The sequence below is a fragment of the Vidua chalybeata genome, chromosome 3 (assembly GCF_026979565.1).
Source record: "Vidua chalybeata isolate OUT-0048 chromosome 3, bVidCha1 merged haplotype, whole genome shotgun sequence".
NCBI classification, from domain to species: Eukaryota; Metazoa; Chordata; class Aves; order Passeriformes; family Viduidae; genus Vidua; species Vidua chalybeata.
Window position 1 is genome coordinate 364,785 of NC_071532.1, and position 20,003 is coordinate 384,787.

Sequence of the window (20,003 nt, forward strand, 5' to 3'; positions counted from 1 at the left end):
TGCCAATAATCTCCAGAGCAGAATGAAAATTTTTAAAGTGGCACTGCCTCTTAGCTCCTGGCTTTAACTCGCTGATGTTTTCCACACACGTGGTTCCAGTCCATTCTTCTGCCCTCCTTAAGAGTGTTGCAAATTGGGGTAAAACTCCAGTGCTGCATTGCCCATGCAGAGGGAGTTTCTCAAGCACTGGTGACACAAGTCTCTCTAAAGAAGGCACCAACCACCAGCACCTCCCAGCAAGAGTTGTCTGTGCAGCTTCCAAATGACAAGGTTTTTGCATTTTCCAGCAAGGCACAGTTCCCAGTTTGAAGACAGTCCCTGTCATGAAGACAGCCCTGGACTTTGATGGCCCAAGTCTTCCTGTTACAGGTTTAGAAGTAATCTTTCCTTGAAGGGAAGCACTCAGTGGACCAGTGCTGGTCCAACAGTTCCAAAAAACAGCTGAGCCAAACTAAGCCGCCCCAGCAAGGTGTCCTTCTCTACCCCCTCTGAGCTGCCCTTGCTTAGGTCTGTGTGCTTCTCGGCTCCAGTGACACAGATTCAGTGCAGTGACTTGGCAAAAAGCCTTTGTTTTGTTTTGGCCCATCTCACACCATTTTAGCGAGTTACATCAGCTTGGCCTGAGGCCACACGAACATCAGGACCAGCCCAAGGCATGCAATAAGAACAAAATAGGAGGGGAAGTGAGGCCATCTCCTTTCAGTGACAGTGAGTTCATGATGAAACTACATCCATTGCTGTCCCAAGTTCTACTGTACTAGAACATCTCTTATTAACCCCTTACACTTAAAGAGGTTTTGTTTAGCAAGGCCTTCAAGGAGGAGCAGTTCAAGAAAGAGCTAGAAGCTCCTGACTAAGTTGTACTAAATCCGAGGTATACTTTTGGGCTGAGTCACAGGTGCAATCTAAACTCCCTCTGCTGTTTCAGAGTTGAGCTCTCTTCTTTCTACTTTTTTCTTTTAAAATCCCTTGGCAAGGGAGCAGAACAAACTTGATTCTAACTAAACCAGACATAATAAAGCAGGACATATTTTTCAAAGTAGGCAGTAGACTAGCATTAAACAGGAACCTTAAAGTTCTTTTTCACTCCTGTTTTATGTCAGTGAGTCAGACTCTCAGGAGCCTTTTCCTCAAATGAAACAGGAAAGTTTTTTAGTAACAGCAAAACAACATTAAACACAAGGAACAGAAAGGGAATGAGAATATCTGAACTGATAGGGAAGACTTCTGCAGTCTTGCCTAAGAGAGGTTAAGGTGCTACAAGCAGTAAATGCACAAAGTCCACTGCTCTCTAGCTTTGAGTGCTGACATGAAGCACAGGAGCTCTCACAACACATTTCTACCTGCCCTGGACCCCAGCAGCCTCTCTTGCAGAAAGTGACCTTGCAATTCTACTGCCAAGTAAAACAGACCCACAGAAGAGAGCACTAAAAGTCACTTAAACTGACTGAAATGCTTCACTGCACTGGAGTGGAGGTAAAACAGTGACGTTGGCAGCTGCCACATCTGCACAGAAGAGCAGCAAACCACAGCCAAGGGACAGCCAAACTCAAAACCACCAGCACTCATTTGACTGCTTCCAAGAGCAGCTGATCAAGACAGCAGGAGCCCTGGAATGGAATTTCAGATTCAAGTTAATTTCCTGGATCTGACAAAAACTCCCCATGGAACCTTTTCTGCACACCACCTGAATTCCCTGTCCTGTAAAACAGGCACCGTTCCTGCTGCTCTGTTTAAGTCATGAAGCACTCCTAGCAGGGATTATTTTTAGCATGCAAGCATGACAGCCCAGCTGAGCTGGACTCTGATCTCAGCTGGGCCTTCTCATTGGCTTTGTAATATTAAAAGTAAACAAAAAGCAAAGCTGAGCCCACACCAGAGCTCAGCCACCAGGCAGCATTTTGATAGCAGATGAAACACAACTTGGTAAGCAGTGAGCTGCAGATCCAAAGCTGCAGCCAGCCAACAAAGTGAGGGATTACGTGGATCACCTGTGGCTGCACTCGTTCACTGGTGAGCAGTGATCTGCCAATGGACCGACTTCAAACCCATTTCAGACATTCCAGTGTCACCAAGCAGTGACGCAGGTGCTCAGGAGGACAAACTGAAGTCGCTCTTAACTGTGCTCTCAACCATGGCAGCAAGTGCTGGGAGAGCAGGGAAGAACTGAAAACTCCATCTAAGAACAGGAACTCTGCAGAGCTCTCTGCTTCACAGCACAAACAAGCAGCTTCTCCCAATCTGTTGAAAGAGACGCCAAGTCAGAAACTTAATACCTGCTGAGAAAACCTTCCCAAGTCCATGTTTTGAGAAATTAACATTTGCTATCAGAAGCGCAGCACAAGGGCCTCAGATCAGAGCTCCTCTACAGAGTGTGCAATCCAGAAGAAAGAGGGTGGAATAGAGAAAAGCAGAATGAATTGGGATAAAGAGCACAAAGAGTACATGCCCATGGCTCTTCCAGGCTTTATGTATCACAAAAGCACACAAAATGTTCTCTATTTTGTTAACCAGCCTCAGTGATGTGTCTTCCTAGAATCATGACTACTTGGATATGTCAGGGCAAACCACTTCCTTCCTGAAGTACATTTGATCCTTAATCATGCCTTTTCTCTGCCTACAAACCCATTTTATTGCAGCACCTGGAATCACAGCCTTGTGCAAGAGGACACGTTTTTGAGCCTCTCTTACGGGACCAGCTTGGTTCCCATCTGCGGTTTTTCTACAGCTGAATGCTTAACACATCTTGGTGTTTGACCAAATAGTAGATTTTCCTCTGCCCTCGTTCAAATAGGGGGTGAAGAACTGACATCTGCAGCATGTGGCTTTTCCCAGCAGTTACCATCACAGTGATAAGGCCTGTGCCTGCTCTCAAAAGCCAATTTTTAACTCATAAACTAGAGGAACAAGCTTGTAAAGTTAAAGTTAACCTGCTTTACAGATGGGATCAGTAAATATACATTAGTCAATCTTTTTTTGTTTGGGACATCTATGAGACTCTGCTCTCATCCACCCCAACCAGACTTTTAAATTAAGTCTCAGCAGTATTTCTAAAAACTTATTTTCATACTGATGATAACCTGCCTTATCACACTGATTTGCCCAAGCTGATCTTCATTTTACTAAGGCTTTATTCAAAGCCCTGCTATAAGAAAAGGCAAGTCCAGTGATATTATATGCCTTAAAGGACTATTTCTATCCTTCCTTATGAGCAGGCTGCCTTCATACACAGCTAATTTCTCTTATGTATCAACATCTGTCCAGCTACCTGGACAGGTAAGAACCTGGGGGATGCAGCAGCCTTTTCAGGACTTCACCTCAACTCAGCCTGAGGGGAAAGGTGGGAGCAGGTAAGCAGTGGCTGTTGCAGCCTGCCACCCGCTGGCCTCCCGAGGTGCGAGCTGTGCTGGGGCTTATTTTCCAAGTCACCACGCTGAAGCTGACTGCAATGCACTCTGCTGGCAGCAGCTGACAGGCAGCAGCTTCCTCCAGAGCAACAGTGGCATTAGCAGAGACATCTTTACAGCTTTCTTGCAGTTACTGTAAATTAACTGCAACAACTGCAACATCAGTATAAAGTCATAATTACAGCCATTTGTAGTGCTTAACATACTTTTAATCTGTTCACATTAATATCTTGACTTGGATTAAGGTATGTCAAGAACTTAGAGTGCCAACCACACAAGAACAAACATCTTGTGGAAAAGCTCCAAAAGGGTATTTGAAACAGAAAAAGGGTCTCTCACTTAGCTTCCAACACTTCTACTGGCAGTGCATGAAACCCACCATAGTATGGATCACTTCTGGGGTTGGGACATAAAGTGTTGCTTGCCATGGCAAAAACAACTGCTCCCTTTCTCTGGAGAAAATGAGAAGAGCCTTTGAGACAGGTTGAACTAGTTTAGGATAAACAGTATGCTTTTTTAGGAAAAACCAGCTTTGCAGCATGAACCATCCAGTTTGGGACCACTGATGGCCCCAGGACAAGTGCAGGGAGCTTATTTGACATCTGTCATAGGAAGCATCACTGTCACCTATCAGCTATATAGAGGCCACATATGCACAATGTGCTTATGGCAAACAGCCCCAGGTTGAAACTATTCCTGCCAAACAAAGGAAAAAGCAGTTCACACATTCTTCAGCTACTCTGCTGCAGGATGGTGTGGCTGGCACAAGCTGCTCAGTTCTCATGGAGTATCAAGAAGAAAAAGCAGTAGGTCACAGGAAAGTAAACCCTTAGAAACAGCCACAGAGCTGCCCATTCTCAGAGCTCCTCTGGTTGAAGCTGCTTCAGGCAGTCTGCCCAGAGCACAGCCACAGAGCCCACTTTGAACAGGATGAGAAGTTTAGTCACATGAAATTAAGCAAGGCTGAGACACTCATCTCACCCAAAAGCTGCCTTTGGGAGGGTCTGACTCACTGGCCTCTATCCATGGATGCCAACTGATAGTAAACTGTCCAGCAATGGCCCTGGGGTTTATGGGCTGGGCCACCTCAGCTATGGCAATGTGAGCCCAGCTGTTTCAAGAGGTTTATACCTTGAAGCCTATGCTTCCAGAAGCCCTGAAGGTTTAAACAGCCTCTTGCTGCTAGTAGGAGGTATAAAATTACTTTACAATGCTGTACGGGCAGCACAGGGGAAGTAAAAGTTGCAGCCAGCCACTCAAACAGCAATGTGACTTGAAGTCCACACATTTCATTTCAACACCCATTCCAAGAACAATCCTCTCGAGTCAAATATTTCTCTCCAGTAATCTGAAGAGCTCCAGGTGATGAGTAATTCGTGATAGTTCTGTGTCTGAAGCCTTTTTGTCACTTTACGTCCCACACAAATTCTTGCCATACAACAGCTTGTTGTGTCAGACATCTTTATTTGCTGTGTTGCCCAAGTGTACAAATAGTGAATGTAGTTATAGAAATTCAAAATATATTATAGTAGAAATCTGTCTGGGAAGTGGAATGCTAAGATATTCACTTTATAAAATTATTACCCTTAAGTCACTCTCACTTGGCAAGTTTTAAATATATCAGGGCCATGAAGAGACAGATTATGATCCTGCAAAAAAGGAGTTCTCAGTAAACTTTTTCTGCTAGATAAAGTCAGTCAACAGCAAATTAATTTCTTACATTTGACTCATTTTGAGTTATCAGCCAACAGGATGTTAGCTACATCCAGACAATTCATACACAATTCAGCTCCCATTTATACCAATAAAGTCAATGTATCACTATCAACATACCTAAGCATTAGTGAAACAATCTCAGTGACAATATTATTTTAAGCTAATGAAGTCAAGCCAATAAGTTGCCCCTGGCTATTGAGTGCAATTGATGCTTTTGTCACATTTGCAGAGTGAGAATTCTCAGTTCTTGAACAAGTCAATACAGCTCTGCAGGAGAGACACATTGTTCTGCAAAGGAAGAGAATTAGTTTCAGATGAGGATGACTGATAATTCAAATCCTGCCGTTCACAATGAAGTAGCTTCCCAAACAGTGGGTCGGTCACAGGATTTTGTAGCCTGTACCAATGCTAAAGATCTCCTACTGCAAAGACAAGCATTCAAGCAGTAAAGAATCAAAACCAGATCACACATTCTGCAATCTGCCTCTTCCTGCAGGCCTGCAACCATACATCAGTTTGTGGTAAGGAGAGGGGCAAGAGCCAACAGGAAACTTTTAAAGTGGGCCAAACTGAGCAGTGCTGTCAAGGCTTTGTGTCACATTCCAGTTCAGCACTGAAGTAGCTGCCTGTGGTAAAGTCCAGTACTCTCAGGGAGTGGGCCATTAGAATTTCCTTCTTCAAAGGAAGCTGAGGATGCACAGCTACTGCTTTGTTCTCTACACTAAGTTAACAGACCCTTCAAGCCTGCCTAGCAAAGCTTGGCAGAGGCTGCTATAAAGCCAACATCCCCTCCACTGACAAGCCAAGTGACAAGGATTGACAGCCTGATCACAAGCTGCAGGATGTGCTCCTGTCCCAGCACTCAGGAGCACTGGAAGCAGCAGCTGCCTCTAGCAGTAGGGGTCAAACCCCACAGATGAGGCTGCCTGATGGGAAGTCAGATGACCCAGCAAATCCTCCCAGTTACACACTACTCATTTCTCTCAACCCATGCCTGTTAAATTCCAAAGAGAACACACCTTTGCATGTTTTATTTCCAGTTCTGCCATTTCAATTAAGTTTTTACGAAATGCTGCTATTCTTTTCTGTTTGAAGCTCATCAGTTCTGTAGAGAAGGAAAAAACAAAGGTAAGAGATATACAAAGTGTGACAAGTAATGTCCCTTATGTTTCAGGAGTTCTGTTGTGCAGCTCAGATTACAGTATTTGATCAAAAAAAGGTTAGAGTCAGTCATGCTGTTTTTAGACAGAGATGCAGTCATCACATGATACACAGACAGCTTAAGACAGAAAAGCTTTGTAGGAAGACAGCTGGAACAAACCAAAAATAAGCCACACAGGCTCTGTGAGAACCTGAATCATTTAAAAGCCAGATACACTAAAGGAGCAGCATGTATACCATGAAAGCATATTTCCTCTGCTTTATATTGTCCAAATATATAAATATATATACACACATGTACTCTTCTGCTGAGAACCAGTGTTTGAAACTCTGTAGAAGGCACTCAGCTGTACTGGGACAGAGCAAGAGCCTGTTTGCACAGTTCTGACTGAGATAATTTGTTACCCTCTAGTAGATACATTCACATGGAGTTCAGTCCAAAAAGCAAATACCAGGGGCTTATAAATAAGGTTGGTGTAGTACCGACACAGCTCTGCTACAGAGAATTACTTTAAAAAATGTTTAGCTGCATTAGTTTTACAGCATCTATCTCTACTGTCCTTGGGATGTCCAGACTGTTTGTTCAGGAGCCTTCAGCAGCTGAAGGTCAGATGGAGACCTCGGCTGCATTAAGCTCTCCTTTAAGCATAAGTTCAGCAAAGCCTGTCTTACCTTGTTTAGCAGATTCTGAAATCTTTTCAAACTTCTGACAGCAATCCTGTTGATGTGCCTCAGCCAGCCTGACGTCCTTGCTCTTTAGTCTGGCTTTGTCTAGAGCTTTGTTCGAGTTCTCATAGTCAACTAGAGCCCTGGTTCGTCTGTACAGGAGATCCTGAATAGACAGAAATAGCACACCAGAGCCTTAGCAGGACTACTTCCCAAACTGAGGTTACAACCACCTTAGCAGCAGGAGGTTACACTTCTTTCAGCACCAGATTCTGCTTTTTCAAACAGCCTGCTTTTGGCAGCCTTTCACAGTGCAGAACTACCTTTTCAGGACAGCCAGTTATGCCCTAGTGAAGGAAGTCTAAGGGCTACTATAGGCATTGTTTCTTCCCTTAAAGGTTTCTCCTGCTGTAAGGTGGATGTCTCCACTAGGAGCAAAAAGCACTTTCTGAACTCTCAGTCTACTTCCAGCAGACATTTAATTTGTTGGAGATCTGACAGTTTGACTGAAGCACTGCACTAACCTAGACAGGAGAAGTAGTACAGGTCTCTGAGCCAATCCCTTCCTAACACAGCAGGAGTATAGTTGTGATGTCTAAATAACAGTACACCCCAGGGAGGGAGGCGGTAGTGGATGTTCTGAGGTACCTGACATTACAGGAAAGACACCAGATGAAGAGGACCAGTAGGTTGTACCTAGATACCTTTTTGCAGCATAGTCTTCCCTGTCAAATCAAGTTTTGATTAGAAAAGAGTTGCCAGCAATGCTTTTGCAGTCACATCAATCTACCAAAGCCCTCTTGGAAGCTCAGACTCCAAGAGCCTTCACAAGTTACCATGTATTTGTGCTAAGGTACTCTAAAAATCCTGAAGTCAATCACAACTACTAATTAGTCATCACTGATTTTATTGACAAGTCCCTGAGTACTCAGGCAGGGAACAGGAAAGAAACTGCTGCAAACTTAAATTCAGTTTGCTCTAACTTACAGAAATTTAAAGAGTTCTTCCACTTTACATGCCAAAGAAAAATTGGTCCAAGGTCTTCTGTAAGTGGCTGGGCTCCAGCTAGCTAATATACAGCTTCTATATTCTGCTGTGGTTTAAGAGTCTCAGGTTTCTTAGGCAAAACAAGGGTCCACTTTCCTGTCTTCTTAAAGCACAAAGAATACCATGAGTGAGTCATGTTGCCCATAACAAAACTAAGCTTCAAAAAGAAAACTGTTCTCACCTTAGCAGCTTCTATATTGAGCATGTAGTATCTCAACAGTTCAGAGAGCTTTAAGTCTTCATCAGATGAAACTCTACTCTCTACCTTCTACAGAAGGGAAAAAAAAAAATCAGTTAGTTGGTGTGTAACAGAACAGCAAGATCCAGAGTCAGAAATTCTTCTCCCCCACACCTGCCACCAGCAAAGCTTCTTACCCTGAGTTTCTCAAAGAGTTCTGCAACTTTCAACAAGTATCTAGTGAAGGGAAGAAAAAAAAAGCATAAATAAGTTTGAGATACTTCTTAGTCTGATAAATACCAGGATCAACTGGCAGGAAACCAGAAAGCTGAAGGCTGGAGTTTACTCCTGTATACAGATCCAAACAAGGGCTTGGTAAAACACTCATTTAGGCAAACACTCATTTCGGCATCGAACCTTGGAGAAAAGGTTCGATGTGCTGGATTCCAGCTCACCAGAGTAGTACAGCTGAGCAGCTCAACACCATTTAATGTAACGATGCTGATCTCCAGAGCATAAAGGTCTTGTGGAGAATTTCCCTGCTGCTATGCAAGAGGGATGAGCTGACTTGTTTATCCAGCTATACACTCTGTTTTAACAAGGTCTTGGTAAATTGATAGCAAAGTCAAAAGGTGGAAGAAGTCACCTCAAAAAGGCAACTGGGTTCCCCCAGCTTAAAAATCCCCTACTATTCTGGAAGTGCAAAGGTCCAGAAAATAGTACAGACCTAGTGTAAGCTGACCTAGTGCAGGTATATTTAACAGCACATTAGAACGCACACACAAAACCCCTTTCTTCAGGGGTCTCCAGCAGTTTATGACATGAAGGTAATCAAGGAGATTTCTGTTCAGAAGGAGTTTGATGAGCAGCACAAGTAACCTCTAGGCCACAACTGGCAACTGGCCAACTAGTTCAGAGTTAGGTGCAATTGATAACATTAGGTCTGCCACAGCAGGAGTGCCAGAAGAAGGAAAGTTTTAATGCCACTTGCATACAATTCAAGAACCTTAAACCACCTATGATTCAATCCTCTGGATTTTACAGAAGAAATTTGGTATTCCCAGACTCAGGATATGTTTATGAACAGTTGGAATTGCTTACTTTTTGATAACTGTAGGCTCTTCTAATGCCAGGCTGTTCAAACAAGCTGAAGTATAAATATAGTCATCTGCAACATCTGCAAGAACAAGACAAGGTTTTCAGGCTGAAATTATCAAAACTGCATGATCTCTCGAAAGGGCTTTGAAAAGATTCACTTTTATGAGATCTTGTCATCTTATCTGCTTTTGCACATGCATCCTTGATTCTGTTGTAGTAGTTCACAAGGAAAGTCTTCTCTTGCTCAAAAAAATCTTCTACTTCCTGAAAAAGAATATGACCTGTTAAGTCAGTAACTGCAGAATACAAGCTCTTCCCTATTTTAGGAAGGGCCAAAGAAACAACCACAGCCTGGGCATGAGCTTGAGGCTCATCAATCCCTGTGGAAAAACTGTTCAAGACAAGATGTGAGCCAAGGGTTGACTGGCAAACTACTTCCTCATTATGCAGTGAAGATGAAGTTGACACTCAAGTACTGATGCAGGTTTTCTGAAGCAGCCAGTAAGTTATGGGACAGCCCTCGGGACTCCCAACTGTGGAATTTTATTTCCTAGGCCTGCTGCAACACTGTAGCTAAGTACTAAGCAGTTTACAAGCTTGTTTCTCATCCACACCAGGCATGATACATATTGTAATGTTTCATGGCACCGCTCATAGGACAACGAGCTTATCGGGAAGTGCTGCCGTGGCACACAACACAAAAGCTGGAGGAAGACCAGTTACAGGGGTCTTTGGTATTTGATCTTGTTTAGGATAAGCAGAAATCCATAAATCATGTCTGTTCAGAGCTCCAAAGTAGACAAAGGCCACAAGCACATTTCCTGAAGGTATAATTCCTTCCTTTCCAGTATCAGGTATTAAGGTAGGTTTTCTGCATCCAGAAACTTTAATTATACACTGAAATTGAACAGCGTAAAGTGACAATGTCTAATTTTCATAGAAATCAGAATTAATACAGGCTACTCCCCTCAACTGGGACAGCAGTAACAAGGCAAGTTAATGTCACTAGCTGAGCCTCATGCACAGCAAGCCTGAAGCAGACAGGAGTAACTTCCCTGGGGCAAGAAGCAAGAAACACTCAAGATTAGGATAAGAGACAAAGCAACAACCTTACCTTGACTCCAGAGAAGAGAACCTCATCAGCACTCTTTACTACACTTTTTAAAAAGCCACCAAACATCTCTTTAGTGTTTTTCCTCCGAACACTCAACTGTAATAGAGAGGCCAAAGCAGCTTTAAAGTTATACCAGGGGAAGGGTAAAAGTGACTGTTTTGATACTTGCAATGTTAGTAACATGCTTTACACTTAGCATATGTCAGAGCAGGTTGATTTCCAAGCCCTCCATAATGCCCATATAAAAATGCAACATGTAACACGTGGCTTGGCTACAAGTAGTTCAACTGTTCAGCACCACAGATTTTTCCAATTGCAATAAACAGCTCTGTTTCTCCTTGCATATCTTGGCTCAGCATCTATCACTCATAATTAGGTGTGACAAAACATATGCAGGAGTGACTTTAATACACCTCCATCCCTCCACTTCAGGACCATGCAACACAGCACAGGTACACCAGAACCATACATGTTCCCAAGATAAAGACATGCAAAGGTGGCTTCCTAACCAACTTGACAAGGATTTAGAAACATGGTGAGATTTATAACAGAGTAAGGTCTAAAGGTCAGGCTTTCATCCTTGAGTCATCTCACAGAAATACTTGCAATATCTACTTGCTGATGCTGCACACAGATCCACAGAACATTCTGACTGTGCCCAGCAAAAACAACAGCACTCCTAACAGTTTGCCTCGCTTGGAAAGGGAAACAAGGAAAAATGTCTCACATCTTGGTCATACTCCAGGAAAACATGGAAATTGCGATCTTTGCTGAGCACAGGATGAGAAGCAATCCGCTGCAGGAAGATCTCATGTGATGAAACAGTCTTCTTGAAGACAGCGAGGTATTCACTGCAAGGAAACAACAGACTGAGATCCTCTTTGTACTACCCTCTTCAGTACACAAAGAATTGCCTTAAATTTAGCCCATGAAAATATCAACTGCAGACTTCTGAAATAGCCAGCTTGTGATAGTGAAGCTACTTTCAATCTCTTTAGCTAGGAAGTTTTCCAGCTTGAAAGCTGGAAAACCTGGGCTACTCCCCAGCTCCATGATTTTCAAGACACCCTTCAAAACAGAGACACTCAAGATCAGTTATCACCAAATGAGTTGCTCTCCCAGGAGGTTTCTCTAAACGCAGCTTTTGGCAGTAGATTCATTTTACTTACGCTTCCAGCTCTTGCTTCATTTTGGCAAACTCTTCTTTTGTCATGGACACTTCTCCTTCCCCCAGCTTCTGCATCTTCTCTCTGGGACCATCAAAGTCAGGCTTTGAAGGTGCTGGAGGTATCTAAGCAGGGAATTGGTTAGTCATGGATATCAGCAAATTAAGTTTTCCAAGATTACTTCTCTTTTGCCTGGTCATAGGAAAGTGTGGTAAAGAGTGCATGATCCAGGAATTCTAGGTCCCTGGTTTGTGTTATCCCTCCCCAGGAGGGAAACAGCTTCTGTAATCCACCCCATTGCCAGCCATCTCTTAAAGAATCATGATAGGAAGGAAAACCCACAATTAATAGATTATTTCAGTGTGCCATCTTCAGGCAGATATTAATACCACCAGATAGTCAAGGACTCTCACAGCACCTTTTGCTGCTCCAAGCTATATGGAAAGTTAACACAAATGCCATACCACTCAAGTTGTTTAGGAATTAAGGAAACAGGAAGCATAGGGAACACCCAAGTCACTGAACACCAGTAACACTGGTAAAATATACTTCATGCCCTTATTAGTAGGCACTTTAGATTGCTACAGGTTTTCACTTAGAATCACATTCTTTAGGAAGTACTTACAATGAGTCCTGCATACTCTTCAGTTTCAGTGAGTGTATCATGTAACCACACAAAGTCTTCGTGCTGCCTTGTAACTGAAAACTCAGGGCTTTGAAAAGCTGGCAGTGTAGTCTGGAAGAGAATATATAGAAGCCCTACTGTTTTGTAAATCAGTGCTTTTAGAAACAGTTCTGCCCATTTCCAAAGGAAGCTATTCTGCTTACTAAGAGCCTTGCCCACTCCCTTTTAGCTGAGCTGGCACTTCTTCAACAGCACCACTAAGGAGACTGTTACAAAAAAAAAAGTACTGGTGTAGAACAGCATTAATGCAGTTTCTTTTGTGACATTTCACAGTAGCTCCCTTCCTACCCCCCAGCCTTCTGGTGTCTAGCTAGGATTCCTTAGCAAAACCAACCTAACCATCAACTACTTGCCTCTGTTTAGAGAGTTCAGATCCTAGGAAATCTGAAGTTTCTGCATATATATACACATCCTCAGGCCACCTTTAAGTGGAAAATCTCCATCTAATTAGATTTACTTCATTGCCAAGCCCATCTTTGCAGGTATGTGTACTGCAAATACATCTGTTACTTGCAAAGCCTCTTTTTGCCCATGACCTTACCTTAGTGTGCACAGTGAACTTCACTCTGTCCTTTTCACTTAGGGCATCGGGGATATCAATTTGGAGAGAAGGATCAACGTTCAGGTCTACAGAAACAGACCTCAGCTGCAAGAGAATTCACAGAATAATCCTTAATCAAGCATCAAGTAGGTTTAGTGAAGCTGACTGATCATCAGCCATGAACAAGAACCACACTGCACTACACACCTGCCTTCAGGAACAGACTTATGACCAGAATTCCTTTCCCAGTGCTTCAAAGAGCCATAAACTGAGCAAGCATCTTCCTTTGGGGGCTTATTCCTTCTTTCATTCCAACAGAATGAACCAGAACATCATTTCAAGCCTACTCAAACTTTTAAAGAGCAGTGGAATAGCTTTCTCAGTAGAAGATCCTCCAGCTTACACATGAAGACTATCTTCTAAGAGGCCCTCCCTTGCTGCAGCCTGACAAATCCTTGCTGTTTTCTGCAGAAGGGAGAAACCACCAGAGATCAAGGTCACAACACAGGAAGTTTGCTGAAGAGCGACCGTCAGAGCCAGGAGGAATGCTGAAGTTATCCTTTGGAGATAATTCTGAAGGCCTTCTCAGAAAAGCAAGCTAGAGAACTGCAGCAGGACTGCTATTTCACCACTCTGCAGCACAGACCACACCAGCCAGGAGCCTGCTCCTGCCTCTGCAGTGTGAGCTTCAGCAAGCCCACAGGCAAATGGTGCCAGGATCTGAGCAATCCTACCATATCACAGATGGCTAAATGCTGCCTCAAGCCTCTGTAAAGCTGCCTAAGAACTGTTGATAGGCTGCATGTTATAAGGTGAAGCTCTGCTTCCAAAAGGCTCTGGAAGCTCCCTCCCCCTAGGCTGGCCATCTGCAGTCCAGATCTGTTATGTGACAAGTCTCTCTGGCTGTCTGCAGAGGACACAGCTGCCAGGACAGGGAGCATTTGCCCCTGCCACTGCTCTCCCCTATGATCAGACTGCTGTGCATTAAGTGAGGGATTCCCCAGTCACTGCACCCTCCAGCCATGCTAAGAACTCTTCTATCTGCTGTATCCTCACTGTTAGCTGGAATTAAAAGGAGATAAGTAATAGATAAAACTCTTGAAGCCTTACAACTATGGAATGACCTTGCATGCAGCACATTAAGCTTACCAGAAGATGGGAAGGACAGAAGACTTTTAGCCCATCCTGGGCATTGCCTTGGCAGCGAGCACACTTACAGAGTATGCCCTGGAGCACAGTTCCTAGCAGTCCCAGGCCCTGTTCACATCCCTCAGGACATGGTGGGACTCCAAACTCTTCAGGGACTCCAACTGTAATCACTTCCCTCCAGTCCCACTTAGGACAGACTATTATGTTCCCATACAGGCAGTCAGTTCTGGTCCCTGCTAGGAAGGCACAAGCCAAACAGAGCTGCATGGTTCAGAGGTCACTGACACGGGCTTGGGCAGAAGCTGCCCGCCCCAGGCACTGCAGGAAGGACAGGTGGAAAGCCACCAGTCAGGCATTAGTTTCACTGGGAGCACAGCTCACTGTCTGTTGCCAAATGAAAGGCAAGCTGGTTGGTGTTTCCCATTTCCCAGCCAGATAACACCACTGGCCAGAGCAGCAAGATGCAGACCCCAGTGTTTTACATCCTGCTTACTTCTATTTGCTGTCCAAACAGGATCAGCAGTGCTAACAATATGAACTGCTGAGTCTGGAAAGTATGATAAGCCAAAGGAAACCATTTCCTCTCAGCTAAACTAAGGAAAGGATTACACAGATCAGACAGTCCTGAATTTGTGAGCTTGCTTGCTTGCTTGCTTTCTTGTGGAGAAAGTAACCTGTGATTAGATGCTGTCTAGGCCCCTCCATGCCTAGTAGTTTCTTACACAGGAGACAGATGAGCACAAACATTAGGTGGTCCTGCTTGGTCAGATTAAAGCAGTTAACATGTCACAAGCATGTGTCTCCTGGCACCCTGCACAAACTGCAAAGGGGTCCTGGAGCTATATGAAACCAAGGATTGTAAGACCCTGGTCAGCTCTAGTCCCATGAAGGTCACTGTGGGCTCCTAACTCCAGGCCAGAGACCTTTAGGATTACAGAATCATGGCTCAGACTACAAAGGGAACATTCACACTGTCTGACTTCAGGAGGAGAGTGTGCTTTGTTTCCCCGACAAAAAGTGCTGGAGCAGCATTTGTCCCCTGAATGGGGGGAAGCAGAAAGCCCCACTCCTGTCAGCACAGCTCTGTAAAGCACTAACTCAGGGAGCACCCAGGGCAGAGGTCTCACACCAGCCCCTGCCCCACCCAAGCACCTGCTCTGCAGCACCAACAGCTCTGCATGCAGGACTTTTCATGCCACCATCTCTCCTGCACCCATCCTACAAGCAGGAATGGGGACCAGCCTCCTCATGGGCACATGAAGGCTGTGCAGAGCAAAGGAATTAAATATCCATCTCCAGGCCCCAGGCTTGTCCTTTTACCACAGCAGGCATCCAACCCAAGGCTTTCCCAGGTCACCCCTCCACCTTCACTCTCTGGCAGCTCCTTCATATCCAGAGGCATTTCTCTGCTAGGACATCACTGCTTCCTCCCTGGACTCCAAGCAGTGGAGCAAGAGAACTGAAGGTTCCCCATCCAGTTACCAGAAACCAGTCTGTCACTCCTTACCCTCAAGGCATAAAATCCAAGCTCAGCAGCTGGGAAGGGATTATTCTTCATTTGTAGCAGATGCCCAAATAGGTACAGAGGACACACAGAATGGAAACAGCTGAGTTGGGCTGCAAACTGAAACACTCAGCACAGCACAGTACTCTCAGCTCTCATTTCTCTTCCCCAGAAGCAGCTTCTGGTTTGCAATGACTCCAGAAACTGTTACAGCTTCTCTGACACCTCCCACTTCTAAACTCAGGACTTGTCAGAGACTTGTTTCAGGATTCCTAGGGTTTCTTGAGGATTCAAGCAAAACTACTCCCTGTTCAGTACGGATACTGCCCACCCATCCAACTGGTAAATCAGAACAAAGCAGAGCCCTTCACAATAACATAGACTTCATACTGGTTAACATTTCTAGGTTTCAGAATCAAAAGACTATAAATAGATATTATGCTACTAATGAGGACACCATGATAAACACCTGATCTAGAAGCCCAGGAAACAGCAGAGATCATTAATTACTGTGCCCAATCCAGGTAGAATTTTAGAACATTTGCTTTTTTTCTATTTGTTAGAGATGCTAGGGGAAAAAAAAAAGAAAGTTGGAATACAAGGCAGTGATGACCATCAGCTACCCAGACTTCTGCCTGACAGACACTGCATTTCTGATCAGGCCTCACCCAGATGCAAACACATCTTGATGCTTGCAGACACCCAGTGGGAGGAAATGTCCTCAGCCACTGGAGTCTCTCAATTCTGGTGAGAGGCCTGAGCTGCTGCTTTTACAGTTCCACCCTTTGCAGTTTTAGCATCAGCTCCAGATGATTTCAGTGTCACTTCTGCATTCTAACAAAAGAATCTGCCAGTGCAAGCAGCTGTGTACAACTTCTGACTGCTAGTGAAATATGTATTTGTTCTCAAAGACAGATTAATCCAGGGGTTTTCCACATAGCCAGGCTCTTGGAAGGAGCAAGGAGCCCTTCCACAAGGGCTCACATGTCAGAGTTTTCTGCTTATTGTCAGCTACCTTTTAAAAACCTTCTCCCCTTACTGATCACCTCCCTGCTGTCATTCAAGCAATAGCCCACAAACAAGACTTCAGAAGTAATTACATCTGCCACTACCTAAAATCCTTTACTTTTTAGAGAGCAGGCTTTCTAATTAAAATTGTTTAGGTGCTCTCCAGAGAGCACTAAAAGATCATGGTGTTTTCTGGCAGTTTATACAGAACCCTCAGTTCCAGAGGGCCTTGTTTTGAAACCCAGGAATTAGCCACCAGATGATCTGGCCAGCAGATATCAGTAGCATTAGCTGCTGGAACTACATTTTAGTCATATTCAGCACAAGCAGCTTAAGTTTCCTTTTAATCAGGATACTAAAAGGACATCTGAAAGTGCACTGCAAGCATGGAGCACTATGGAGCACATGTGAAGCTTGGATCTTGCAGCCTTTGTGGCAGTTTGCTGTCACCACTCTGACACTGAGCTGAACAGTCCTGAAGTGCTCTAGTTACACACAGCCATGAAAACTAAAACACTGCTTACTTATGCCATGGAAAATGCTTCCCCAAATTTGTGACTTCAAACTGAAGAACTCCAGTGATGCAAAGGTTTAATTATTTTGCTTAAAACACCGATAAAGAGGGAATAACAGCTGAATCTAGTCACACTGAAATGGCATTCCTCAGCAAGTGCAGGGCTTGCCAAGGAAGCAGAAGGCCCAGAGCACCTGTTGCCTCGGGCTGAGCAATAAACTGGCCCTCTCCTGCCAGAGGGATCTCTGCATCACTCTCTGCAGGAACTTGCAGGTCACACGCCTCCTGACAGAGGGAAGGACTCTACAAACATTCAAGGATGCCACATTCTGAGCAAAAGCCTTGCTGGCTCACCCTGTTCCACCAGCAGCACGCAGGACGCCTCCACCCAAGCCACGGCTTCCTCTGCTGGAGGGGCCAAGCACAGCTTTGGCCATGCAGGGCAAGCCTCCCGTGTGCCTGCAGAGCACAGCCTGGGGCTGAGCCCTCCTGGCCCAGCTCAAAGGGAAATAGTGCAACAGCAGCAAGCCCCACAGTCAGCATCCCCGAGAATGCCTTGCTGACCTCCTGCAGTGAGGCCAGAGCTGGTGGCAGGGAGTGGCAGGAGCAGGGCAGCCTCACCGTGCTGGCTTCACCTTCCACTGGCCCAAAGTGCTCCGTGGAGGCTGCGTGTCCTTGAGAGTTCATTATCCCTGTCCAGGAGCTGGCACCCTGCTAGCAGCTCACCTCCCCACTTGATTTCAGGCTCAGCAGCATGCAGAAGCAGGTTTTTTTGCTAAGCACAAGATCCAGTATGGTCTCATTCCTTTCAGAATGTGCAGCAGAATTTGTCCAGCGGAGTCACTGTTTGTGAGTGATAAGAGCAAGTCCCAGGTCGTGACACAACATTTTGTCTTCCACTGATGGGTTTGACAAAGAGGGGCTCCAATACATGCTCCTAGTATTTTGTTCTAGAACATTTCAACTGCAGACTGAAACCTTCAAATATCGTGAAGCCACTGACATTAAGAAATACCAAGGTATTTACTCAAGCTTAGCTTGGAAGTCTCACCACTCACTTCAAATTCTGAAGTGCCTTTTCCTCCCCCATGACACATTACACCTTATTTTCCACTGCACTTTCAATCAAATCACCTTTATCCTACCATCCCTTCCTCTTCCTACATATCCTGATCCTCTCCTGCTTTGCCACCTCGGGGTCAGTTTTTAGTTTATACTTAACAGTGGCTCCTATTTAAGTTAATACCTTATGAAGTTTCCTTTACAGGCATGAGTTTTATCTACTGGTCACACACCAGTTCCATGTTGCTGTTTCTTTGCCTAAACAGGAACAGAAAAGATAGGAGCACTTTTATCCTCCCCCGTGCTGCTGGAATCCAAAGACACCCCTACAACCTAAAACAAGCTAATCTTTGTCCATTGAGCATCAGAGTTTAAAGCTATTCCAGCCCCCACCACTAGAACATTTTCCCCTCCTCCCAATATTTCTGAGTTAGAAGGGCACATAAACACTCAAAAGTTACCGAATGTTGCAAGAGAGTTGATATTTGACCTTCCCCTCCAGTACTCTCCAGGGGCAGACACTTTAATACAAAGAGTTTCACAGGCAGCAGAAAAGAAAGCACTGGCCAGCTCACAGCTCAAAGCAAGCTAGTAGAAAATGCTTCTTCTACAAACGCTTGTCTGTCTTACTGATTCAGGATTGTTTCAAAACAAGATTCATACGGAAAAGAAGCAGAGAAAAGGAAATTGTCCAGAAGTCAATAAAGACTGGTGCATTTCTAGCCTCCAAGTTAGTTAATATACATGCTCCAAAAAGCTGGAGAAACCACAGACTGAAGAGACTTTCAGCACACCTAACAGCTTAAAGCAAAGTCATCTTCCTGCCAGTGAAGCTTAGTCACAATGCAAAACCATATGCACATGTGATAATATGAAAGGCAAATAGGCAGCTTGCTGACTCTTACAGGGCTGCTTTGCCTTCTTTTCAAGGTGTGTTGAGGGTAGTTATTAAACCAGGGAGTTTGGGTAGGTTGACCCAAGCAGCTCGTCTAGTAGAACAGAGAATTCCAATCACTGTCTACACTACATAAACATTAATTCACAAAGTTCCTGTTTCAGCATTTCACTTGCATTTCCTCTGAGAAGTTGAGAGTCTCAACATTAGGAAATCCCCTGTGCTACTTTAAAGGGGAGATATGAAGCTCCTTGGCACTTACAGCTTCAACACTTCTCCGGAGAAAGGAAAACCAAGCGAGCTGCTGATGAGACAACCAAGGCAAAGCGCCTTCACCGCAGGTGAAGTGACAGCTGACAGCCTAATTAACGCAGAGCACACAGCCAGGTCACAGGCACAGCAGGGCAGCTGGCCCGCCGGGGAAGAGCAAGTTTAACCCCCTGCAGCACTTCGCCCGCAGCGCCCGGGGCCAGGTCCGGCTCCTGCGTCCCTCACCTGCCAGGCCCAGCTCCCGCAGCTCCAGGGCCGGGGCCATCACCTGCTCCGCCTCGGCACAGAGCGCAGCCCGCCCCGGCTCACGGCAGCTGCACGGCCCTGCCCTTGCCACCTCTTCCTCCTTGCCGCTCCGCTGCAATCCTGCCACCCGGGCACCTCTCCCCTCAGGGGCTGCTCCCCACGCTCACCCCGGGCGCTCTGACCCCCTGCCCTCAGGGGACCTCGGCGCGCCAAAGGCACGAGGACTAAGGCGACTTTTAGTCTTTTAAAAAGTCCTAAGCGGAGCAAAAACTAAAACCCTCTCACTGTCCCAGCGCTGCCGAGGGCAGAGGGAGCAGGGAGCTCCCTCTCACGCCGCAGGGCCAGCCCGGCTGTGCCCTCACCGCCCGCCCCAGCCGGAGCCGGGCCGCCACCCTCACCTTGTCCTGCGCGTCCCCACGGAGCAGAGCCATATCTCCGGGCGCGGACGGCCACCCTGCACCTTTCCCTTTCTCCTCCTCCCCGCCACCTCCTCCTCATATAACCCGGGCGGAGCCGCCGCCGCCACACCCCCTGAGGGGCACTCGCCATCTTTGGCGAGGGCAGGGCGCTGCTTGC

At 45.5% G+C, this 20,003-nt stretch overlaps 1 protein-coding gene across 2 annotated transcripts; it reads right to left on the reverse strand.

Annotated features, from left to right (window-relative positions):
• Positions 1–4,851: 4,851 nt before the first annotated feature.
• Positions 4,852–19,898, reverse strand: SNX5 (sorting nexin 5). 2 transcript variants are annotated; one of them, XM_053939196.1, is made up of 13 exons: positions 19,826–19,898; positions 12,780–12,884; positions 12,179–12,289; positions 11,557–11,678; positions 11,115–11,238; positions 10,388–10,483; positions 9,432–9,537; positions 9,277–9,352; positions 8,373–8,412; positions 8,179–8,265; positions 6,957–7,116; positions 6,143–6,228; positions 4,852–5,411 (listed from the first exon to the last, which is right to left on the reverse strand). In XM_053939196.1, exons 1-13 carry the CDS (start codon positions 19,856–19,858, stop codon positions 5,364–5,366), a joined length of 1,194 nt encoding a protein of 397 aa, XP_053795171.1. In that variant the 5' UTR covers positions 19,859–19,898; the 3' UTR covers positions 4,852–5,363. The 2 variants fall into 2 exon arrangements, with proteins under 2 accessions (XP_053795171.1, XP_053795172.1); XM_053939197.1 differs by lacking the exons at positions 4,852–5,411; positions 6,143–6,228; positions 6,957–7,116 and adding an exon at positions 7,943–8,097.
• Between the last annotated feature and the right edge of the window lie 105 nt (positions 19,899–20,003).